The sequence below is a fragment of the Meleagris gallopavo genome, chromosome 3, assembly GCF_905368555.1.
Source record: "Meleagris gallopavo chromosome 3, MGAL_WU_HG_1.1, whole genome shotgun sequence".
In the NCBI taxonomy this organism is placed as follows: domain Eukaryota; kingdom Metazoa; phylum Chordata; class Aves; order Galliformes; family Phasianidae; genus Meleagris; species Meleagris gallopavo.
Genome location: NC_139406.1, coordinates 81,395,859 through 81,417,958, shown reverse-complemented (window position 1 = coordinate 81,417,958; position 22,100 = coordinate 81,395,859). Strand labels below are relative to the sequence as shown.

Sequence of the window (22,100 nt, the reverse complement as noted above, 5' to 3'; positions counted from 1 at the left end):
ATACCTTTGTCATACTGAAGAGGGAAAAAACAAATTAAATCCTAGATTGCTAATCAAGCTGAGAACACAATATGAAAATTCCCATTAAACAGCAGGCAAGTAATGGTGCTCAGATTGTGGTAGAGACTAATGTGTCTTGCAAATGAAAACGCCATATCCAATCTGCAATACAATGATATGCAGAGATTTCTCCCTGCCCCCATTGCCACTCTTTACTGAAGTTGAAAGTGTACTCCGTAATGCATTATTAAGCTAAATTCTGACCCAGTTTCTTAATTATCTGTAAGCTACGGGGAACTTGCAGCAGAATATTAAGTAAGGCAAGAGATATAAGACAGGAGAATTCACGATTGTATTAGAGAGAATTAGTAATATTTTGCCAAGAAAATCGTTCATGTTTTAATATTTAACCTAGCCTAACTTGTAGGATTTACGTTTCAGAGAGGTACAAAGAGTATTCCAACCAAGCCACCAAAACAACGCAGGAAAAAGAGAAAATAAAAGTATTTGGGGAAGCACTACTGGATTCGCAAAACCAAAAACCTGTAGCATGCTGGTGTTTTTCTGGGACAAAGTACCTTTCTCAACCATTTCTTGGTAGACAGCTGTTACGATCTCATGTAACGTGATGTGCTGAACTATTTATTTTAGATGAACCGTATAATATAATCTGATAAGGGTTACATAATGTGTACAACAGTTTTGGGTGTGCACTAAGAATAAACAACTGCTAAATGACAACTTGGAAGGACCTTCCAAGCACATTTGAGCCTGGTAAGCATCAACTCAGTGGCTTCATTTATATAACTCCCTGCAAGGGGACATATTAGTGGAATACGAAGAGTTTCCCTGGTTAAAAATCAACCGTGGCTGTACTACATCTGAAACAAAGAATACATGGACTTCTACCTTCAAAGCTGCAGGCGTATGTGGTTTTGAAGATTTACTGTACCTATGAAGAATTACATAGAAGTGTTTGAGTGAGTGAAAAACATACTGCAGGAGCAATGTATTCAGTGAGAACAATTTTTAATATAAAATATATGTCAAAATTATTTGGGGGAAAAATAAAATACTTCCTCTCCTCCCCCGCCCAAGATGAAAGATTTTTGGTATACTCATGTAGAAGTTCAAGCTTTAATTGCAAAATTTAGACAGCAGAGAAAGATTGCAATGTATACCCAGAATTGTGTGGACAAGGATGTACATATTCAGCTCAAAGGTCAAAGAATGTCCATGGAGTCCAATCACCACAGGGTTAAGAAGTCACCTCGCTCAGCAGAACATAGAATTTTTATATATTATTTTTTTAAAGATTTGTTCCATAAATTCATCAACAAAGAAATGCTACAGTTTAAAAATGAGTCAGTTAAATACTATTTTTTATTAGTAATAGTGTCAAATGCAACTTGTGGCAAGTTTGTAGCTTGCAAAACATTGATGATTTGAAAGTGCTAATGAGCTTAATGTACATTGATGTACACAGCTTCAATTTGAAGTGTAATTTCTCTACTGGAGCACCTGGATGTGTCATTGCTAATGCTAACACAGCGAACTTCCCACCTCACCCCACTAAATATTATTTTTCTTCTAGGAATAAAAGTGTCTGAAAATTCTCCAAAGTGACAAACAATGAGACTGAGACACCTTTCCTTTCTGTATAAAGAAAACAAACAAACAAAAATCAACATTTTGTAGTTGAGTACCTACATCTGTGCTTCAGCATCTACACAAATTGCCTGATTTTCAAAGGCCAGATTGCTTTTCTTTGTAAAAGTAGCACATGCTCTCACACTTGCATGGTGTTGTGTTTTTCTTTTTGAATAATCACTCTGCTCTATTAGGCCCGAACATCACCCCACAGTATCCTCTACAGAACACGAACACATTTGTTTCACAGAGATGCATTCACAGCTCCTTTGTGTTCAGTGGCAATAAAGCCAGCAGTCACCCAGCTCTCCACGACCAGAGGATGTTTACCCACGTCAGTATGTCCCACACACCGTCTGTGACATCCTGGCTCACAATGTATGTGGCTCTTTCATCTTCTGAAGTGTCTGATCCAGTGGTGGACTGTGAGGAAATCTGCATGGCCTCTTAGGTGGGAAACCATTCTGACGGATGCAGACTGGCTGGAGAGACAACCCAAGGGCCTTTCCTTTGTCTTTGACAAGCAAAGACAAGTCCTTAGTGAAAATATGCTGGTATCTATCGCTCACTTCTTAGCATAATAACCAGGGCTATTATTGTTAAATGAAAGAGAAACCCCTTCCCCAAAAGCAAAATCATCTACTTGGACACAGAAAGTGGTGCCTCTGTGTGTCATGCTGCCTTGTGATTGGCTGTTTTCCCACAAAAACGTCCAGTAAAGATCTCTTCTTCTCAGGATTCTATTTCTTCCATCACTTCCATGACAATCGTTCGCGGGCCTGTCAGGATGAGGTTGCTCACTGTCCTGTAGTCCACATGGAGAACGTTGAGACCATTGACAGAGACAACAAATTGGCAAACCTATGGAGAGAGACAAGCAGCAAAAGTTGCATATTGTACTTTCTGTGTCTGGTTACTTACACACTTACACATCAGCCTTACTCCCTGCTGGGCATGCAAAATCTCCACAACTCTTTGTGCTGTCTTATTCAGTACTCTTAAGAAAAACGTATCCCCTTGAGTTACTTTGATGAATTAGTTTTCCTTCTTCTTTTTCTTTTTTTAATATATATATTACTGCAGCTTTGAATCCTGTGGCTTTTGAAGTCCTACATCATTTATTTTTTTCTGATAACAGTGCCATTTATATTGTGCTATGCAAACAACATAATCACTCTGCTCTATGAGGACCGAACATCCACCCCACACTATCCTCTACAGACAAGACAGCTCTGGCCATTGCAAACAGGCTGCTATCTCTAGTTTGAAATGATTTGGACAGCTCATGACAATCACCACTAAACGTGCACCATGATCCCAGGCCCAGGGCAAAGCCTGGGTCACCAGACGGTGTCAGATCCTCCACCAGTGCATACTGAACCCAAAGGAACCAAATTCCAGGATATAATACCATGGAAAATTAAGTCAGTACTAAGATGGATTAAAACGCTACTGTCAATTTCGGGAGATATTCCTCCCCAGATATCAATATTGTAAAAAAAGGCATCAAGGAAAAGAAAGATATCCAAACTTATTCCTCAAAAACATTGAGCCTTTTCTGGCTCTAATCATAATATCAGAGTGTTTATTTAAAAGGTCAAAAGTGTGTGAAGTCTAGATCTGTGTTTTTAATGATAAAAATAAAGAACCTAAAGCAAATAATAATACCATCCTGATGTTTCAGTGAAAACAATACATTCCTTAAAAGATTATCTTAAGTGATCTCAAGCCTGTATAAAGGAAGTCATGAGCAGCATCTCACTAGAGGAATTCTTATATTTTATAATTTAACTTTTTATATTTAGGCAGAAATGCAACACAGAAATGAGTGAGGGAAAGGTGGAAAACATCTCTGCCACCTTAGATGCTAGCCCTAAGCCAGACTTTCCCATATCATCTCATTTAACTTTTGTGCAACATCAGCTACCTTCCTCCTCAAGTAAAAAGGATTTAATGTGGTGAAATTCAACTTGTATTTCTGCAAAATGTACGGAATGCAGTTATCAGTGTTCCACTTAAGGAAAATTATAGAGGAAGCAAGGCCAATCCAAAAATGTTTCATCTGAAGTGCTACTGATGCTTTTACTCTCCGCTCCTTTAAGCCTATGTACAGGGTCAGCAGCAGCAGCCCCTAAAGGGATGGCAAACCTCTGTTTTGCACCTCACTCCATCAAATACAGAACTGCTCAGCAGATCTGAAGATATGAAGTCCACCTTCCTGGTAGCCTCAACAAGCACCAGAGTATGGCAGTCAGTTCTACCACTTGATTGCTTCCATGGCAATATGGCTGTATCTTTCCTATGCACTCCCATGCCATTTCAGCTGCAAACAGCACTGGGAAAACACTTCAGATTTTGCATGCATACAAAGTTTTCTGAATTTTAAGGTTTTTGACTGAAGAGGCAACCCATCACCCACTTCAGGGTGCCTCAATTAGCATTTGAGATGCATCTATTTAGTTTAAAATGCAAATTCTTGCAATATGTATAGGTGTCTCAGCTCCCAGCAGTATTTCCTAATGCTTTGGTATGACCTTCCAAGATTGTATCAAGTTTTATTGAATTATAGCTCTGGCTCCGAAACAATATTTTGTTTGATTTAAAACAGACCTGCAGAAATAACATTGTCTCTTCTGGCTTAATGCAGGTTTTGGAAATTGAGTGGCTGATATTTGTTTTGCTGCTGCCTATTCTCAGACTTCTCGAGTTACTGGAATCCTAATGCATGGGACTCGTGTTTGGCCAGGGGCAGGCATGTAGGCGTGTGATGGATAAATCTGCATTCTGGATCGTATGAGGGGTACTCAGGGGCCCTCAGGAAGGTTCTTGGCAGTGGAGCAGACCTTTCAGACCAGCCCGAGTCTCACACCAGGGCTGAAACTGTATAAACATGGATGGGCACTGCTGCAAAGAACAGCAATCCAAATGCCAAAGAGTTGCAAAAGACAAGAGTTGACATGGCTTCGTTCCCAGTGTGTTTGTTTTAATGGATGCTCTTAACAGTAGTATGGCAGTGGGCTGTAGGGGCTGAGAACAGTGTTCTTCATACCATCCTTTGTACTGGATCCAAGTGGCATTGTACTTGTAGTTTCACTATTTTTAACAGATAGGTTTAGATGCAAAAAAGTCCACCCAAGCCAGATGAGAAATGTAGAAAGGAGGCAAAAGTTGTAAAAGACAGCACATCTGCCCTAAAATTACACGAGATAAAGAGCCAGTCACCCTCGGGACAGAAAGCTCTCTCCATGGCCATCATTTCTCTCAAGGGCTGAATCTGCCCATTCCAGTTCACTCATGGGATGTGGATCCATTTGCTAGGTCCTACAGCCAGGACAGGGACAAAGGTTTTCATAATCCCGAACACTTTAAGGATGAGGGAAGGTAGCAGTGTCTTCAACTCAGCCCACTGTGTTCTCCCATCTTAGCTGTCCATCTAGAGCAGCAGCCAGGATGGGAAATGCAATCCAGCACAGCTTCATGCACATAAGCTACCACAAGTCCTGCCCCAAGCAAGACAGCACAGTGTGCTGCTCTCTTGGTAGGGATACAAAAGCAGTGATACCCAGTCCAGCTGACTATGGAACCCAATACTATCCCAGGAATTTTCATAAGGCAGCCAGCCAGTTTAGGAAATCTCAATGATTTAATGCTGCATTTTTAAAAACACATTTCAAAAAGCTCTAAGTGCTCAGCTCATAACTACAGCTGCTAAGGGCTTTGTAAATACAAACATGTACAATTTCTCTGTCAGTTTCCACACATCAGTAACTATAATAGATGATAAACTGAAGTTAAAAGAGTCTCAAAGAGCCTTTTATTGCTCATTTCCTTATAGCTCTCCAAGGAGCCTGACAGGAGATAAGCATCCATTTTTATCCCTCAGACTTCAAGAAATGACAAAGCCTGGAGTAAATTCCAACCATTTTGTTGGTCAGGATGTAATAACACAAAAAAACAGATAAGCAATAGTAGTTAAATTAGGTAAAATTGAAATTGAAAGACTTAATTTTTGTAAATTAAATTTTACATTAATAAACATTTATTGTTACCTATTTCTGTTTCCCACCCTGACATACACCAGCCCCCAGCAGTATGGACAGGAGGAAAGGTACCTATGCCTCTGTCTTCCTGTGTGTTTTCACTGGCTCATACAGAAGATTGAACCAAATCTAGATGTTTCCAGGAAAAGAAAAACTTCAGCTTTGGACTTAAATTTGACCAGAAAGGATCTAGAAACTTTCTGCTTAAAGAAGCCAGCAAAGATATGACATGTCATTCAGCAACAAACTAAAGATAGTGAAAAGAGGAATTATAATTACTGTTACCATAATTTTTAAGCATGGTAGTATGGAGTGAGAATCCTGCTGTATTGAGAGCTGCACAACCCTCCCTGTCTTCCCTCCATGGTATGCTTTGGCTGTCAGCCCACGCTTGGTTGTGCCAAGCTGAGGTGAGAAGAACCATGAGATGCTGCAGGCGGATGTCAGAGACCTGAGAGAGCAGCTTGGAGAATGGGATCTGACACATGAAGCTTGGACCAATGGACATATACAAGCTGGGACAAAATAGTTAAACAAATTATTCAATAAAAACATAGTATAGCTGTCAGTAATTCTTACCATCTGCCACAGGATGACCTTAATATTTATAAATGCTACTGAATGTTATCATAAGACCAGCAGTCACCTAGATCCCCAGATATTCAGGGGCTGTTTGTGGTACAGAGTATGGTCATCTGTCCTTGTGGAGCGAGGCCTTGATTTCTAGGCTTAAAGAAATATCCTTACCAAAATCCTTTATTATTTTAGGTACAATTAGAGGGCAGTAGGAAAGATCATAGAATCATAAAGGATGGAAAAGTTCATCTACTTCAAATGTCCACTTGCTACCAATATTGCCCACTACACCATGTCCCTAACATCATGAAGAACTCGAAATTTGGCTGAAGATTGTGAAGCTCTTTTGGATAGATCTAAAAAATGCATTTAACTGTACAGATCCAGTGAGAGCATTTGCAAATCACTAATGGCAAAGCAAGTAGCAGCCACACAGAGTCCACTGTCAGAGTGTTAGCATATCTCAAATCAGTCAGATAAGACTGTGGTTACAGTCACATTAACTGTATGTTCTATCAGATTTAACATTCCGCTCATGATTTGTAAGCACACTGATTTCAGTGTCAGATAGCTTAGGACATGCTTGCCTTTTATTTCTTCTTATGATCTGAGGTGACACCAGTGTCACACAGATAGCTTTGAGATGAACCATTCCCAAAACACATGGAAAAACGTGTTGGGTTTAGGGTTGTTTTTGAAACTTTACTAGCATCAAATACAAATGATGAATTCAAGCAAATGTAGGAGTTAGTTTCAAGCCTGGAAAATTCTTAAGCAATTTTCCTGAGAACTAAAATAAAAGCTTCTAAATATAACTTATTTCAGAGCTGTCTGAAGAAAAGTGTATTTTGACAATTTTACAGAATAAAATTGATAGCAGAATTTACAATGTAACTATTTCAGAATGAAAAAAATTAGTCCAACGGAGGTGGGTGTGCTTTTCTTCTTGCTAAAGAAAGTTAAAATCAAATCCATTAAAGAAATAGCCAGCTTAAATTTCTGTTATAGAGATATCCTCAATAACTATAAATAAATGCTTTATTTTTTCCTGTGCTACCAATCCTACAGGGACCAGGATCAGCTGGCCAATTTGAGTAGTTCAAGCTTATAATTGTTTCATGATGGTATTCTGCAACTTGCTGTGATCTTCCAGAAGAATAATTTGGGAAAAACTGGGAAAGCCATGCATTAACTATGTGCAATCTGTAGGTGAGCCCAGCTCAGTACTTGTCTCAGTCCATGTCATCAATGGACGTGATGTTCATTACTGGCATTTAAATAAATTGTGGCTGAAGGAGCAACGTTTTGCAATGGTCAGAAGCATATGGATGTCTTAGGCAGGATGCCCATCAAATCAAGCTCTTGATGCTTCTCAGTCACTTTTAATAACTCGAAACCCAGTCCTAAGATAGAAGCCTTCCTGGCTGATTCCTGTTTTACACCAAAGGCTATTGCAAAAATTGCCTGAACCAGAAAGGAAAAAGCTAAGTAAAAAAGAAAATATATTCTTTACTTCACTTGTTTAAAAAGGCAACAGATCCTCCTTCGCTTTTGTTGTTTTGCTGACAGATTTCAGCAGGAGCACTTCACTGCCATGAGCACACAACATCTGGAATTCAGCATTTCAGCCTTCAGCAAGGCAGAAGGGGACAACCATGTTTCCAACACTTTGAAGCCAGAGCTATGCCTGAAATGTGTTTTTCCCTCCCTTGCATTGCCCCAGCTCCACCAGGGATGCTGGGAGCTCCCATCTCTTCCTGCTGTCCATTCTCCTGAGCAGCAAATGGACAACAAGATGTATGTTTTAAATCAGATTTAGATATGAAATATAAAAGAGTTGCAAAACGAGGGAAAGTGAAGGCTATCTAAAGCTATTATTTTGTCACAGAGGAACAAGATGTGACACTGTTTTCACTTATTGCATTCATCATTGAAAACCAGTTATTTACAAGCAGAAAACACGCAGGCTTGTCATGAGTCAGTGGATTTCTTGAATAACCCCCTGAGCTAATTACTGTATTATCATCTCCCAGCACACAGCCAGGGTTTGGTACACAAAACACGTGGTAACATCACCAAAGAAAGAGATTTCCTTTATTTAAGGATTAAGAACCAATGAAACCAGTGGCAGATGCACGCTAAGGCAGGAGGATTAACTCCAGGGAAGTCTGAGGCCACAGAGCAATGGTGGAACACGTGGGTTTGGGCTTCTCTTACAGCCCTACATACACAGCCTGCATAGGTGCTGGTACAGGTGCTCATCCTGCACCACCAAGCACAGGAATAGCTGTGTGCAGCAAACAGCCCAGCCTGTGGAGATGCTGAGTTTGCTGCCATGGAAGAGCAAAAGCGACTCACCTCCTCAATAACCAAACAAAGATGGCACTGACATATTGCACACACTAACCTTTCCATTGGGACACAGGAATTAGGAAAAGAGATGGAAATCATAGGTCCTACATTTGCATTTAGGTTTTGTCTTTTTTTTTTTTTCCTCTTAGGAATTCATACATTCTTGCTAGAATTAATGAACCAAATCTGGATGCTAACATTTCAGATATGACTGCATGGCACCGGAAGGTTAAGAAAGAGCGCAATATCCTCTTCAACATGGCTGAGGTTATGGTATGAAACAGAACAAATTGCAGCTGTGTGCTCTGCTCTGCAAATATCTCTAGCAAATATGTAATTGGCTGTAGAGTGGGTTGTGTGGGAGTAGGCAAGTGGCCAGGCCTTGCATAAACACGGGATTTTCTCTCCAGAGAGACACATTTCTTCTCCAATCCTTACACCAGTGTTAAGCTGGCTTTCTGTCCCAGCACTGCGAAAGAAACTGGTTACCAGGAGAGCATGAGATGGCACATGGCAGAGAAAACCAACCACATTATAACACTGCAAACAGAACCATGTAACTCTGGCTCTGCACCTCCATCTGTGGCTGCTGTTCATATGGATAGTTTGCTTGAGCAAAGCTACAGGCTACCTACAGATTAATTCCTCTAGTGGGATGTTTACAGAAAGCATAACGCTTTTTTGGAAACAGGAAAAAGGACCTGATTTTTTATAGCATTCCCAACTCGTATAAAAAATCAGAAATTAAACAACATTGATATAAAAACTAATTTAAGTGCAGATCCTTAGAGTCTAATCAGTGGCCCTAATTAGACAGTGGTGGCAAATGGCCAATCCAGCCTGAGTCCAAGCAGGACATCTCCATGGATGAAACAGAGCTGGACCGAGCTGCAGAAGCAAAGCAAACCAGCAACTGCATCCTTAACTTCATGAGCATTTTTACCAGACGAGCCATGAAAATGTTAAATAACTCAACAGCTGAAGGCAGGTCTGGGTGAAAGACTGCGTCATTAGCAAAAGCATAGGATGTCTTAGCTTAGAAACAGTTTCTTTTTATGCTTGAGTCTTTATATCTACGTGACCTTGATATCTACACTTATTCTAGAGGTATAGCATAGATGAGCTACAGAGCTAGAAGAAAAAAAATATTTGATGAGTTAAAAACTTTATTTATTAGTTTACTTGCAAAGTCAAATGTAGTTGGACCAAATGTTAGACCGAGCATAGCTAGTTTAGGGCCCATATTCATTAAACAAAAATAGACCCAGTCTCAGCCAGACAAAGGAATGAAGGGCAAGTAGATCTGTTGAGTATTCGTCGCACCCTCCTTTAGTGGGACTGCAATGAACACGAGTGGTCGGCGCCATTTGAGGCAAACAGCTGCTCTCTGTTTTCATGGACAACAGTGCAATTGTTTCTCCATGTGTTCGACTAGCTAAACAGAGCCCCGGCTTTAACGCAACATGTTTCCCTAATCATTTGCTTACAGCAATAAAGGAAGCCAGCTTGTGTCATGAAGAGGAATAAAAAAGCACAGTGAGAAGGGCAAGGAAGACAGCTGCACACCCCAAAGAAGCCAGGCACAAACACTGCAATGGCACAGTCAGTGCAGCATCATCAGAGGACCTCTTCAAGGCCCCAGTGGGAAAGGGTATTGCCACCAAACCCAATAAACTGCTCTTTACTATGAGAGAAAAAGGAGTTTAAAAAGCCAATGTTTTGCTGTACTGGGATCTTATTTTATGTCTTTTTATAGGCTTACAAAAGCCTTTCTTTTAGAATTTAGCCACTCTGCAGGAACCCAGAAGTGGGTTAAGTTTTTGAGATAAGTCCACTCCTCAGAGAGCCCTGGCTGCCTAGGAGTAACCTGCAAGATCCTAAGAAGGCTCCAGCAAGGGTAAGATCATAGATGTTCTGGCTGGCACTAAATCTCACCATTAAATGGGCTATAGACCCTGCTGGAATTTGAAAGCTGTATCAAAACACAAGCACAGCACTGTTTCACCGTGCAGCTGAAACCAAGGCTGCTTTCTCTCTGTCTGAATGGCTACAGCTGTAAGACTTCAGAAACAATCAAGGAAGCACTATCATAAATGCATGGTGTTCAGATATGGTGTCTTATCCTGCCGTAAGACTCCACTTACTCCAAAAAAGGATTCTTAAACCTACTTTTTATCAGTGTGACTACATTTAGAAAATACACTGACCTCCAATTATGAAACTATACACAATTTTTTTTCTGAATTGTATCTGTTGTTGATGAAAAGAAGCCAATGTGCAGATGCAAGTACAGTAGGTCACTTGTTGCCCAGCAGCAGTTTAGGTCACCAGCCTACGAACACAGTCACTGCTAATGTTAACTCCAGCAGTGTTCAGGTAGAAGAAAGAATTCTGAGATATTATGAAACTTTCCATATTTTGCATAAGGTTTTGGTTGTTTTAAGGAAAAAGAATCGTATTTTATTACGTAGTGAAACTCCCTCTCTGTGTTAAAAGAGTCTTTAGAAGAAAACAGAGTTATTGGAAATGTAATAACTTCTCATGATTTCTGTAGACCAAAATTCATATCTGGGGTAAGCCAGTACTAAACCTGTAAGTTAGGGGGGAAAAAGGAAATTTACTGCTAAAGATGAAATTTATACTGAAAAAAAGCTAAACCAACTCCTTTTACATAGTAATTCCCGTTTTCTTAATTCTTGTAGTAGATTAACAGTGTCTCCAAAGTGACTAACATGGGTCCTGTTCTTCAAAAGCAAGACTAAAAATCAACGGAACTGAGAATCACATTAAAAATTCTCTCTTCTCATTTGTGCAGGGAAGTTTGCAGTTTACATCATGTCGGAGCAACACTGGAGTACTTCTTCCACCACAGAAAAGGAATAAACCACACCAAGCAGCTGGTGCAGTAAAGAGACAGAAGACAGACTGCTTAGCAGCTCATCAAGTCCTGCACTGGGATTCCCACTGACAAGGGAAAAGCAGGATTGTTAAGAAAACATTTCATGATTTCAATCAACCTAAAGCGAGTAAAGGGGTCCAAGAGAGCTGGCTGCTCTTCAAGAAGGAAGTCTTAAGGGTGCAGGAGCAGGCAGTCCCCCTGAGCTGCAAAATGAGCCGGCAGGGAAGAAGACCGGTGTCGATGAATAGGGAGCTATTCTTGAGGCTCCGGGAGAAAAAGAGAATCTACCGCCTGTGGAAAGAGGGACAGGCAACTCAGAATGAATACAAGGAAGTCATTAGGATGTGTAGAGGTGAAATCAGAAAGGCATTGAAGAAAGGCCTGAATTTAACCTGGCCGCTGGGGTGAAAAGGAATAAGAAACTCTTTTATAAATACATTAACAGTAAGAGGAGGACAAAGGAGAATATCCACTCTTTGCTGGATGAGGCTGGGAATGTGACCACTGAGGATAAGGAAAAGGAGGAGGTTCTGAATGCCTTCTTTACGTCTGTCTCTAAAAGTCAGACCAGTTATCCTCTGGATACTCCTCTCTCTGACCTGGTAATCTCGGCTGGGGAGCACACTAACCTCCCTGTGATTCTGGAAGAAACAGTCAGAGACCTACTACTCCAACTGGACTGCCACAAGTCTACGGGACCAGATGAGATCCACCTGAGAGTGCTGAGGGAGCTGGCGGAGGTGATAGCCGAGCCGCTTTCCATCATCTATCAGCAGTTCTTGTTGACTGGTGAGGTCCCAGAAGACTGGAGGCTTGCCAATGTGACTCGCATTTACAAGAAAACTCGTAAGGAGGATCCGGGGAACTACAGGCCTGTTAGCCTGACCTCGGTGCCAGGGAAGGTTATGGAGCAGATTGTCTTGAGGGAGATCATGCGGCATGTGCGGGATGACCAGGGGATCAGGCCTAACCAGCATGGGTTCATGAAGGGCAGGTCCTGTTTGACCAACCTGATCTCCTTCTATGATCTAGTGACCTATCTGGTGGATGAGGGAAAGGCTGTTGATGTGGTCTACCTAGACTTCAGCAAAGCCTTTGACACTGTCTCCCACAGTATTCTCCTGCAGAAGCTGGCAGCCCGAGGCTTGGATGGGTACACTCTTGGCTGGGTAAGGAGCTGGCTGGAGGGCCAGGCTCAGAGAGTGGTGGTGAATTAAGTCCAGCTGGTGACCGGTCACGAGTGGTGTTCCCCAGGGGTCGGTGCTGGGGCCTGTCCTCTTCTTATTGATGTCCTGGATGAGGGCATCAAGTGCACCCTCAGTAAATTCGCAGATGACACCAAATTGGCTGGAAGTGTGGATCTGCCTGGGGGTAGCGAGGCCATACAGAGGGATCTGGACAGGCTGGAGAGCTGGGCTGAAGCTAACAGGATGAGGTGTAACAAGACCAAATGCTGGGTCCTGCGCTTCGGCCACAACAACCCCAGGCGACAGTACAGGCTTGGGGCGGTGTGGCTGGAGGACTGCGTAGAGGAAATGGACCTGGGGGTACTGATTGATGCTCAGCTGAACATGAGCCGACAGTGTGCCCAGGTGGCCAAAAGACCAATGGCATCCTGGCTTGCATCAGAAACAGTGTTGCCAGCAGGAGCAGAGAGGTGATTGTTCCCCTGTACTCAGTACTAGTGAGGCCGCACCTCAAGTACTGTGTCCAGTTTTGGGCCCCTCACGGCAAGAAAGACATTGAGGCCCTGGAACGTGTTCAAAGGAGGGCAACAAAGCTGGTGAGGGGTCTGGAACACAAGCCATATGAGGAGAGGCTGAAGGAGCTGGGAATGTTCAGCCTGGAGAAGAGGAGGCTCAGGAGAGACCTCATTGCTCTCTGTAACTTCCTGAAGGGAGGTTGTAGTGAGCTGGGGGTCGGCCTCTTCTCTCGTGTCATTAGTGATAGGACCAGAGGGAATGGTTTCAAGCTACGGCAGGGGAGATTCAAGCTGGACATTAGGAAGTATTACTTTTCAGAAAGGGTGGTCAGGCACTGGAATGGGCTGCCCAGGGAGGTGGTGGAGTCGCCGACCCTGGGGGTATTCAAGGAAAGACTGGATGTTGTGTTGAGGGACATGGTTTAATGGGAGCTATTGGTAATAGGTGAACGGTTGGACTGGATGATCTTTTAGGTCTTTTCCAACCTTGGTGATTCTATGATTCTATGATTTTATGATTCTAATTATCAAATTCAGCAGCTAGCTGATAAAACCACTGAAGGAAAATACCAACCTGCCTCAGTGTTTTCATGCTGTAATTGAAAACAGATGGCAGCTTGTGTAATTTATGCTTTTCTACAACCAGTAACATGTTGGGATAAGATAAGAATTCTTAGACTGAATTGCATCTGCTTCAACAATACCATATGTTAGTGCACAGTATAAATATTTATCCAAATCTACTTCATCTTCTCATTTAAAGCTCAGTCACATGAGATAGTAGAAGTACCCTTTGGATACCTTAAATTAGTGCTGAAGCATCTTCCTGGTGCTTAAAGGGTTAGAGCCACAGCAACAAACACCAAGGTATTCTTCCTCTCCTAGGTTTCATGGAGAGGTTTAAATTGGAGGCAAGTTCATTGTAGCTTCCTTTCAGAAGGTAAGCTTCTCTAGCTTCAAGCTCCTACCAGGCTGCCTTCGGGAGTTATGAAGAATTTTCTCACCTGTGATATCAGTCCTCTCTCACTTTTCCCACTATTCTGTAAAACACTGGAGATTGGCCACAGCCAGAGATGGGCTATTTTTTTCCAAGGGGAATAAACAGTGGCAATTTTTAGAATTTTTAGACTGGCTATCTTGTCAAATAGCTGAGCCATCACCTTTTCAGTTTGAGGTCAGGCTGGCAAGGGCCATGGAGCAGGTTTTGTGTTTTTCTGACAGCCCAGAGTTCATTCAACATGCTGAGAATTTCACAGTTCAAATTTCTTGCTATTGCAGGAATAGAAGACATTGGCAGTTCCTCTGATGCCACATGCTTTTCACTCATCTCTAAGCTGGCACCTTATAATGTGTAACTTTTAGTTCTTTTTGTTGCAGGCCTGTAATACGAGGGCTGCTCTGAAAGTAATGCCTCCTATTTTATTACATTGGTCCATAACATCAGAGGTGAATGTTGACAATATAGCAATAGAGGCTGAACCTTCTCCCAAGTGTTCCATTACATGTTGTTGTTGTGTCACAAGGGCAAGTTGAAAAAATGGCCTCTGACATGTAAGAGCATATGATGCAAAGGGATTTCACTGAATCCCTCCATGTGGAAAAAAAAGAGCATCCACTGACATTTATCAATGTTTGCTGGACATCCATGGAGACCAAACAGTGGACGTGAGCACAGTGGTGCAGGTGGGTGGTGCGTTTCAGCACTGGTGACAGCAACAGTGAGTTATCTCCGCTGGTGCAGACTTCTACGAATGCAGCATGCAGATTGCATTGTTGGTGAAAATGCACAACTAATGGTGGTGGTGACTATATTGAAAAATAGAGTTTTGTAGCTGAGAATTTACTCTACCAATGTTCTTTTCCTCCTTGTATCTGTGGTATTTCCATGGAAATAAATGGAAGGCATTACTTTCGGAGCAACCTGTGAATTTTTTTTACCATGGCAGTATCTGGATTCTGAAAACTAATCAGACAGTGCCTATCTGAGTAATGGACTTGATAGCCCCAACAGACCCTGACAGCAATTACATTCCACAAAACAGTGGTTACTCAATAGCACTTGAGATTTGGCTCTTAGCCTGCCAATGAATTCATTTGAGAACACGGCCTTGAAATAATCACTTGAGAATGTAAAAGATGATGGCCCAGACTGAAATTTATGAGGATGACCTCTTCACTCTGCCAGTTTTTAAAGATCAGCAGCAGACTGAAACGACCCTGTCCGTATCCCAAAACCCTCCAAGCAGAAGCAGTATTGGTGACCAACTAACACATACACCCCAAAACCTCCTGCTACTAACTGAAAGGAAGAACTAGAGTAGGGTAAAAAGGATTGAGTGGCCATTGGAAATGTATGTGATACAAAGACCTTACGTGTAACACCTATAAATATTATTTGTTTATTATCGATCTAAGCAGTTAGATATTCTTTAGCGTTCTGCAAAAGTTAAAACGGGTCAGTGATTTCTCCAGCCAAAAGGACAAACAGACCATCAGCAAAGTTAACAGTAAACTTGTCTTCTTCCTAGGCCACCCACCACGCTTGGGTTGCTACACAGCTCACACTCTGCTGCAGTGATGGCACACCAAATAACAGTGTGTAACGTACAACTTCAGTCATCGGTTTGAAGTCAAGCCTTTTCAAAAATAGCTTTTCAAAAATACTTGAACCTTAAAATGAGAGATTAGCTTAAAGAATAAAAGTGAGAAAAGGGGGACAAGAGTTCTCCTCACAACAGCTGGCAATATTTAGCAAAGACCTGAATTTTGCAGCCAGCCAATCAGGAACATTAAAGCAACCTTGGAACCCCTGCTGTTCCTGTCTTCCCTTCTCAGTCTGCTGACGACAGCAGACAGTAAAACAGAGCTACAAATAACTTGGACGTGTGCATTGCAACACTGATTCTTTTCATAGCCCCATATCGCCTCCAGCTTCTGCTCACTAATGCGCTTACAGCCGTTACACTCCTCCAACGCTGCCACAGGCAACTGCACTGCAACAGATCAGGTCTAAAAATACTTTTATAAAGATAATTGACAACATATTTATTAAATTATTTGCACTGCTTCAAACTTGTAACCACAAGCTGTAAAAGGCAGTCCCACTTTACAGGCCCAGAAGAAGCCTGTAAAGGCTTAACATCACGAAGCTATTATCTGCTCACACCTCCTCAGTAGACTGTGCTTCTAATTTTCTCAGAGTTAAATTGCCCTAACAGTGACCCTGAAGAGGCTGTTGCTGTAACATGGTGCTGAGTGCTTCCTCACCAGCACATGTATGCAAAATGGCTCCCTTCCAACTCAGGATATTCTGTGATTCTATTTTCGGGTGGTCCTGTATGGAGCCAGGAATTGGAATTGATGACCCTTAAGGATCCCTTCCAATTTGGGATATTCTGTGATTTGATGATTCTATGATTACGGAGACCCAGGCATCCCAGCCACTCTGCCCGATGGGGAACACAAGATCATTGCATGTGGCTAAGTGTTCTAACCCAATCTCATTGAAATTTCTGCTGATACTTTCCATTCACAGAGCTTTGGAACAGGCCGGGATCCCAGCCAAGCCCAGACTGAAAGCAGGACACCACAGAGTACTTCAGGTAGATTAATCCTGGAACAGTTACTGCTTTATATAACCTACAGTGAATTTTAAAGTGCACAAAGTGAGATGCTACAATGAGATGGCAGGCAGCAGTCCTCTTGGAACAATTTGTCCAGCATAATGCAAAGAAAGGAATATAATGCTATCCAAGAGAGATAAGTAAAAAATCACAAGCTTTACAAACAAAGATGCTTCCAGAAATGATTACACTGAATTCATCTCCTTAGGAGGAAAAACCCAGCTGTTACTGCCAAAAACTTTTCTACAAACTGCAATGCTAAGACTTGGCTCTTCTTCAAATTCTTGCCCTTTCATCATAGCCAACTTTCTGTGTTAGAGCTTCCTTGGTGCCATGCTCAGAGCAGGACTGGCAGACAAAAGCCTCCTACTTCAGGCCACCAGGAGTTACCATACCCAACAGCCTGTCTTCACAGTGCCCCAGCTGCAGCTTCCACCCAAAGGAAGTTTGATGTTTAAGGAGCTGTCATGGTCATACGACTCCTTTAAATCTGCCAGATTGAAGAGTGCTATAAACAGATGGACTAAGAGACATAGATTTAAAAAAAGCAAATACTGAACTATAATTTACATATCTACTGCAATTGAAACACTTTAAATAAAAAAAAAAAAAAAAAAAAAACTAATTTTCAAAGAAAACTGGCATATCTTTGTCAGGGGCTAAAGGCATTTTTAAAAATGCAACATCAACTTTGGTGTCTTCTAATACATGGCCAGAATGTTCCACTCACAATTCTGTTCTCACAAAGTGTTTTATACAAAGATAGCACCTTTGCAAATAATCAGATCTACCCTTCATGCAAAATCAGGGTGATATACACCAGTTTTACTGTCTAAAATACCATTTATTACCACCAGGACAGGGCAGTCTTCTACATTCGTATGTTGTGAGTGGATCAGGTAAAGAGCTGTAATCCCATCAGAGTGGGCTGGAGAAGGTCCAAAGCAGGGCAACAAGGCTTGTGAAGGGCTTGGAGAATATGACCTGTGAGGGGAGACTGAAGGAACGGGGGCTGTTCAGTCTGGGGAAAAGGAGGCTGAGGGGAGACCTTATTGCTCTCTTCCAATATCTGAAAGGTGCTTACAGCAAGAGTGGGGTTGGTCTCTTCTCATTGGTGACAGGTGACAGGACGAGGGGAAATGGCCTCAAGTTGTGCCAGGGTAAGTTTAGGTTGTGAAGCACTGGAATAGGCTCTCCAGGAAGGTGGTTGAGTCACCATCCCTGGATGTGTTTAAAAACCATTTGGATGTGGTGCCCAGGGACATGATTTACAGGAGGGTTGTTAGTTAGGGTGGTATGGTTAGGTTGTGGTTGGACTCGATGGTCTTTAAGGTCTTTTCCAAACTGAGTGATTCTGTGATTCTATGGTTTGTCAAATAAAACCAATTCCAGAGGTGCAATACACAAACAAAATCTGGCTTAATTCAAATGTCCAGCTACTGCATAGTTACAGGGCTGTCAGCACAAAACCAAAAGCAAAAACAAACCCAAAGCCCACTACATAGAATCATAGAATCATCAAGGTTAGAGAAGATCTCCAAGATCATCCAGTCCAATCATTCACCTACCACTAATATTTTCCTGCTAAACCACATCCCTTAGTACAACATCTAAATGTTTCTTGAACACTTCCAAAGTACAGTAACTATATTCAGTTCCCAATGTAGCTCTAAGCTGCAAAGTTCAGAAGCAAAATCTTTAAGATTATACCTAAGGCACCACAGTGTCGTTTTTATGAGTCAAGTTTCACAACAGATCTAATCTAGTGCTGGCTCCTAAATTCTGAGCCTAGAAGGTGATGTAAGTTACTAATATTCCCAATTTCAGAAACTAGAACACACACATGAATACATTTACCATTTTTAAATTTAAGCCCTCTATATTTTAGACAAGATTACTTTTCAAAAACAATATCCTTCATATGAAAATTGTAAATGCATGTTTAATTTATGTATTTTATAAAACATATTGAAAAATCCAGTTCCCTTATGAATCGAGCTGTTTGCCAGCAGAATGTATCAGTTGCTGCCTGGACCAACAGGCTCTGCAGCCTCCAAAGGTTTTCGCTGCCCTTATTCAAGAGAAGTAAAACCTCCAAAGACAGAACATTCTTGCAAGTTTCATAAAAAATCAGCACCCAAAGGGGAGAAACTCCCATTGTACATTGCTTACAGAGGATGCTATGGTGCGTCCTGCATTGTGCACTGAGCAGATCAGGAAGCATATGCCAAATGAGTGGGAATACATGAGTGAGCGAGATGGGAAAAGGAGATGGATTAGAAGGCAGGATAAAATTAAGGGGAGACTGAGCTACTCATGGAGTACATGCGAAACCTTCATTTTCAGTTTTATGATACAAGAAAACATGATGCAAGTTGCTCACTGCAGCCTGGACACTGGAGTAGGTGTAGAAATTATTTGAGTAGAATCAGAGAATCCATAGATTTGAAAGGGATACTTACAAGTCATCTAGTCCAACTCCCCTGCAATGATCAGGGACATCCACAGCTAGATCAGGTTGCTCAGAGCCTGGTCCAGCCTGACCTTGAATGCCTCCAGGGACAGGGCTTCCATTTCATCTCTAGGCAACCTGTTCCAGTGCTTCACCACCCTCACTGTGAAAGACATTTTCCTTATATCCAACCTAAATCTCATCTCTTTTAGGTTGAAACCAATTCCCTTTGTCTTCTCACTACAGACCCTGCTAAAGAGTCATTCCCCTTCTTTCTTGTATTTCTGGCTCCATCTTTGTATACAGGAAAATAAGTAAAGGTCAGGGAGACAAGAATCTGTACAGAGTTGGAAAGAGGTAAAAATAACAAAAGCAAAGAAGAAAAGAAAAAAAGAAGAAAAGAAAAAAAGAAAAAAAGAAAAAAAAGAAAAAAAGAAAAAAAGATCAAGAAAGCCACTTGGAAAGAAGAGTTGAGTTTCACAAGGAAAAGTGACTTGAAGACTTTCCACTTCTGGAGTTTTTCAGTGCCAGGCTGGATGGGACATTTGGAAAATCCTATTCTACTGAAAGTTATCCCTGCCCACAGCAGAGGGGTTGGAACTAGCTGATCTTAGGGACCCATCCAAATCAAACCATTCTGTGATTCTATGAAGAACCTCAAGGACAGAAAAAATGAAGTATGAAGAGGGTAAAAGGCAACTGAATTGAATGATTATAAACACTTAAATCTGAAAGGCACTCAGCCCAGGAAACAAGAATACCTCCCACTGTCCAAATACAAGCAGCCCAAGACGTTCACCAAGAAGCCCAAACACCACAGTAAAGCATCCCTCTTTGAGCACGCACCTTCATGCCAGCTGCAGCTGCCGGCCCGCTGGGATCCACAGCCTGAATGTGGCATGGCTTGCTGCCCCGCACCACAAAGCCCCAGCCAACTGCATCGCCAACGATCTTGAAAGAGAAAAGAAGGAGGTGAGCACTGCTAGCACTCTGATACATCTAAATTCAGGACAACTCCTTTTTATTGGACACTGTATGATAATATTTTATCAAAAACTGTGTACAGTCTCTTATATAAGATATGGGAAAGGCACTATGCCTTTTGCTTTCAACATACTTTTCCTTTGTTGAACTAGGAGGCTGCAAAATGCAATGCTTTCCAATGACTGACCAGGTACAAAACCGTCTTTTTGCAAAGACTTTCTCTAATACTGAATCAAAATTTCTTTCCCATCGCAGTCTAAGAAAAAGTACATCTGAGTAAGAAACTTCAGTTTGGGTAGTTAATCCACACCTACAGTGGATGTAGTACCAGGTGCACAAAGTTTAGATGAGTTTGCATAATACAAATATTAGTGTCTTTATGTAATTTCACAACCCATTTAAGTCAGCAGTACTACAATGACAGGATAAACAAGTACAGAATCAGACCTGAAATGTGTGGCAGTACTGATAACACATTTCAGGACTTAAAAGTACAAACCTTAGCAAGTGCAAATAAGCACTAATTATCCCTTCAGAAAATGTCTGTTTGGATTACTTTAGGCACATAATGCGTAGAAACAAAGACCAGAGACATACTGTAAAAGTTTTCCTGACGTATGGAGCTCCAGGCATCAAAAGCTCATCAGCAGTCACCGGTCTCTTTAATACTGTAGGGATACATAAATAAATATTCAATATAAACATTCATCTGGAGCTTCTCCTAATAAATAAGACACAATGTTGAAACATAATGCCCTTCTGTCCCACATTCAATATACACTTCAGTTCTTGAAGTCTTACTTGAAATAGGCAGAAGAGCCAAGGAAAAGTCTGCAGAATAACTTTGAGCACCTAATGATGAGATCTTTGGAAAACAGGGGTGTTCAGGCAACAAACTTTGTTGTCTGCAATCAGCATCCACTGAACACGACCACAAGCATTACAAGCGGTTGTTCCTGTGCCCAGTGTTGAAACAAGTAGCCAACCTCCACGGCATGAAGCAGCTTTTCTTATAGGCTCTCTCACACATTTCATCTGAATCAGTTTGGAATTCCAGAATTCAGTAACAAGAAAATTCAGACTGGTCATACTGCATGCAAGAAAGCTTGGTAATCTGTCCTTCTCTTCCCAAAACAAAAAGTCCTTGTCACTTCCAAATCTCTACTTTTTCCACCAACCTTTTTTTTGTTTGTTTGTTTTATTTAGGAATGAGAGGGGATTTTCCCTGGCAGAAGACAGGGAATGTTGGATTTGTTGTACAGCACTGCTGCTGGTTGGTTCAGGAATTATCCCAACAAAGAGGTTTCTGCAATTGTAAGCACAGATATCCAATGCCCTCCTATCCAGACAGAGCCCAGTCAGTCTCTTGCTGGCTGTGATCTACCAGTACTTTCTGAAAGTGATTCCGCACTACCTCACTGTGCAATAGTGTAATTTTCCCCTAAATAAACTAACAGTTAAGTTATGTCAAATCAAATCAATACCATTCTGCATATCATTCTTATCTGTCTGCACGTGCTTTACAAGATGGAAAGCAATGGAAAGACATAAATAGTTCACTGCCTACCTCAGCTTCCAAATTAGGATTGATTTCCTATAGTAATTAATGATATTGATGATGCCTGCCTTTTAAGCCACAGGTCAAAGTTAAAATTTCTCCCAGATTGTATTCTGAGACATTCATGAGTTTCTTAATGATGTTCATGGAAGTAGGAAGAATTACTGTGTACAAACCAATATGTCATTTTTTTCTTCCCCATAGATCTTGGCAAGTGGTCATTTAGCCAGTTATAATTTACAAAGCATGTTCCATCCAACTTAA

The 22,100-nt window shown here is 41.5% G+C and overlaps 1 protein-coding gene across 2 annotated transcripts in view; it reads right to left on the bottom strand.

Annotated features, from left to right (window-relative positions):
* Nucleotides 1-1,012: 1,012 nt before the first annotated feature.
* DEPTOR (DEP domain containing MTOR interacting protein) overlaps nt 1,013-22,100 on the bottom strand; it is a 74,267-nt gene continuing 53,179 nt past the window's right edge. For both annotated transcript variants that reach the window (XM_085221619.1, XM_085221618.1), the window contains exons 8-10: nt 20,876-20,946; nt 20,141-20,245; nt 1,013-2,511 (exon numbers count right to left, since the gene is read on the bottom strand). In XM_085221619.1, coding sequence (XP_085077745.1) covers nt 2,383-2,511; nt 20,141-20,245; nt 20,876-20,946 — 305 coding nt within the window. In that variant the 3' untranslated portion in view covers nt 1,013-2,382. The remainder of the gene's footprint in view (nt 2,512-20,140; nt 20,246-20,875; nt 20,947-22,100) is intronic.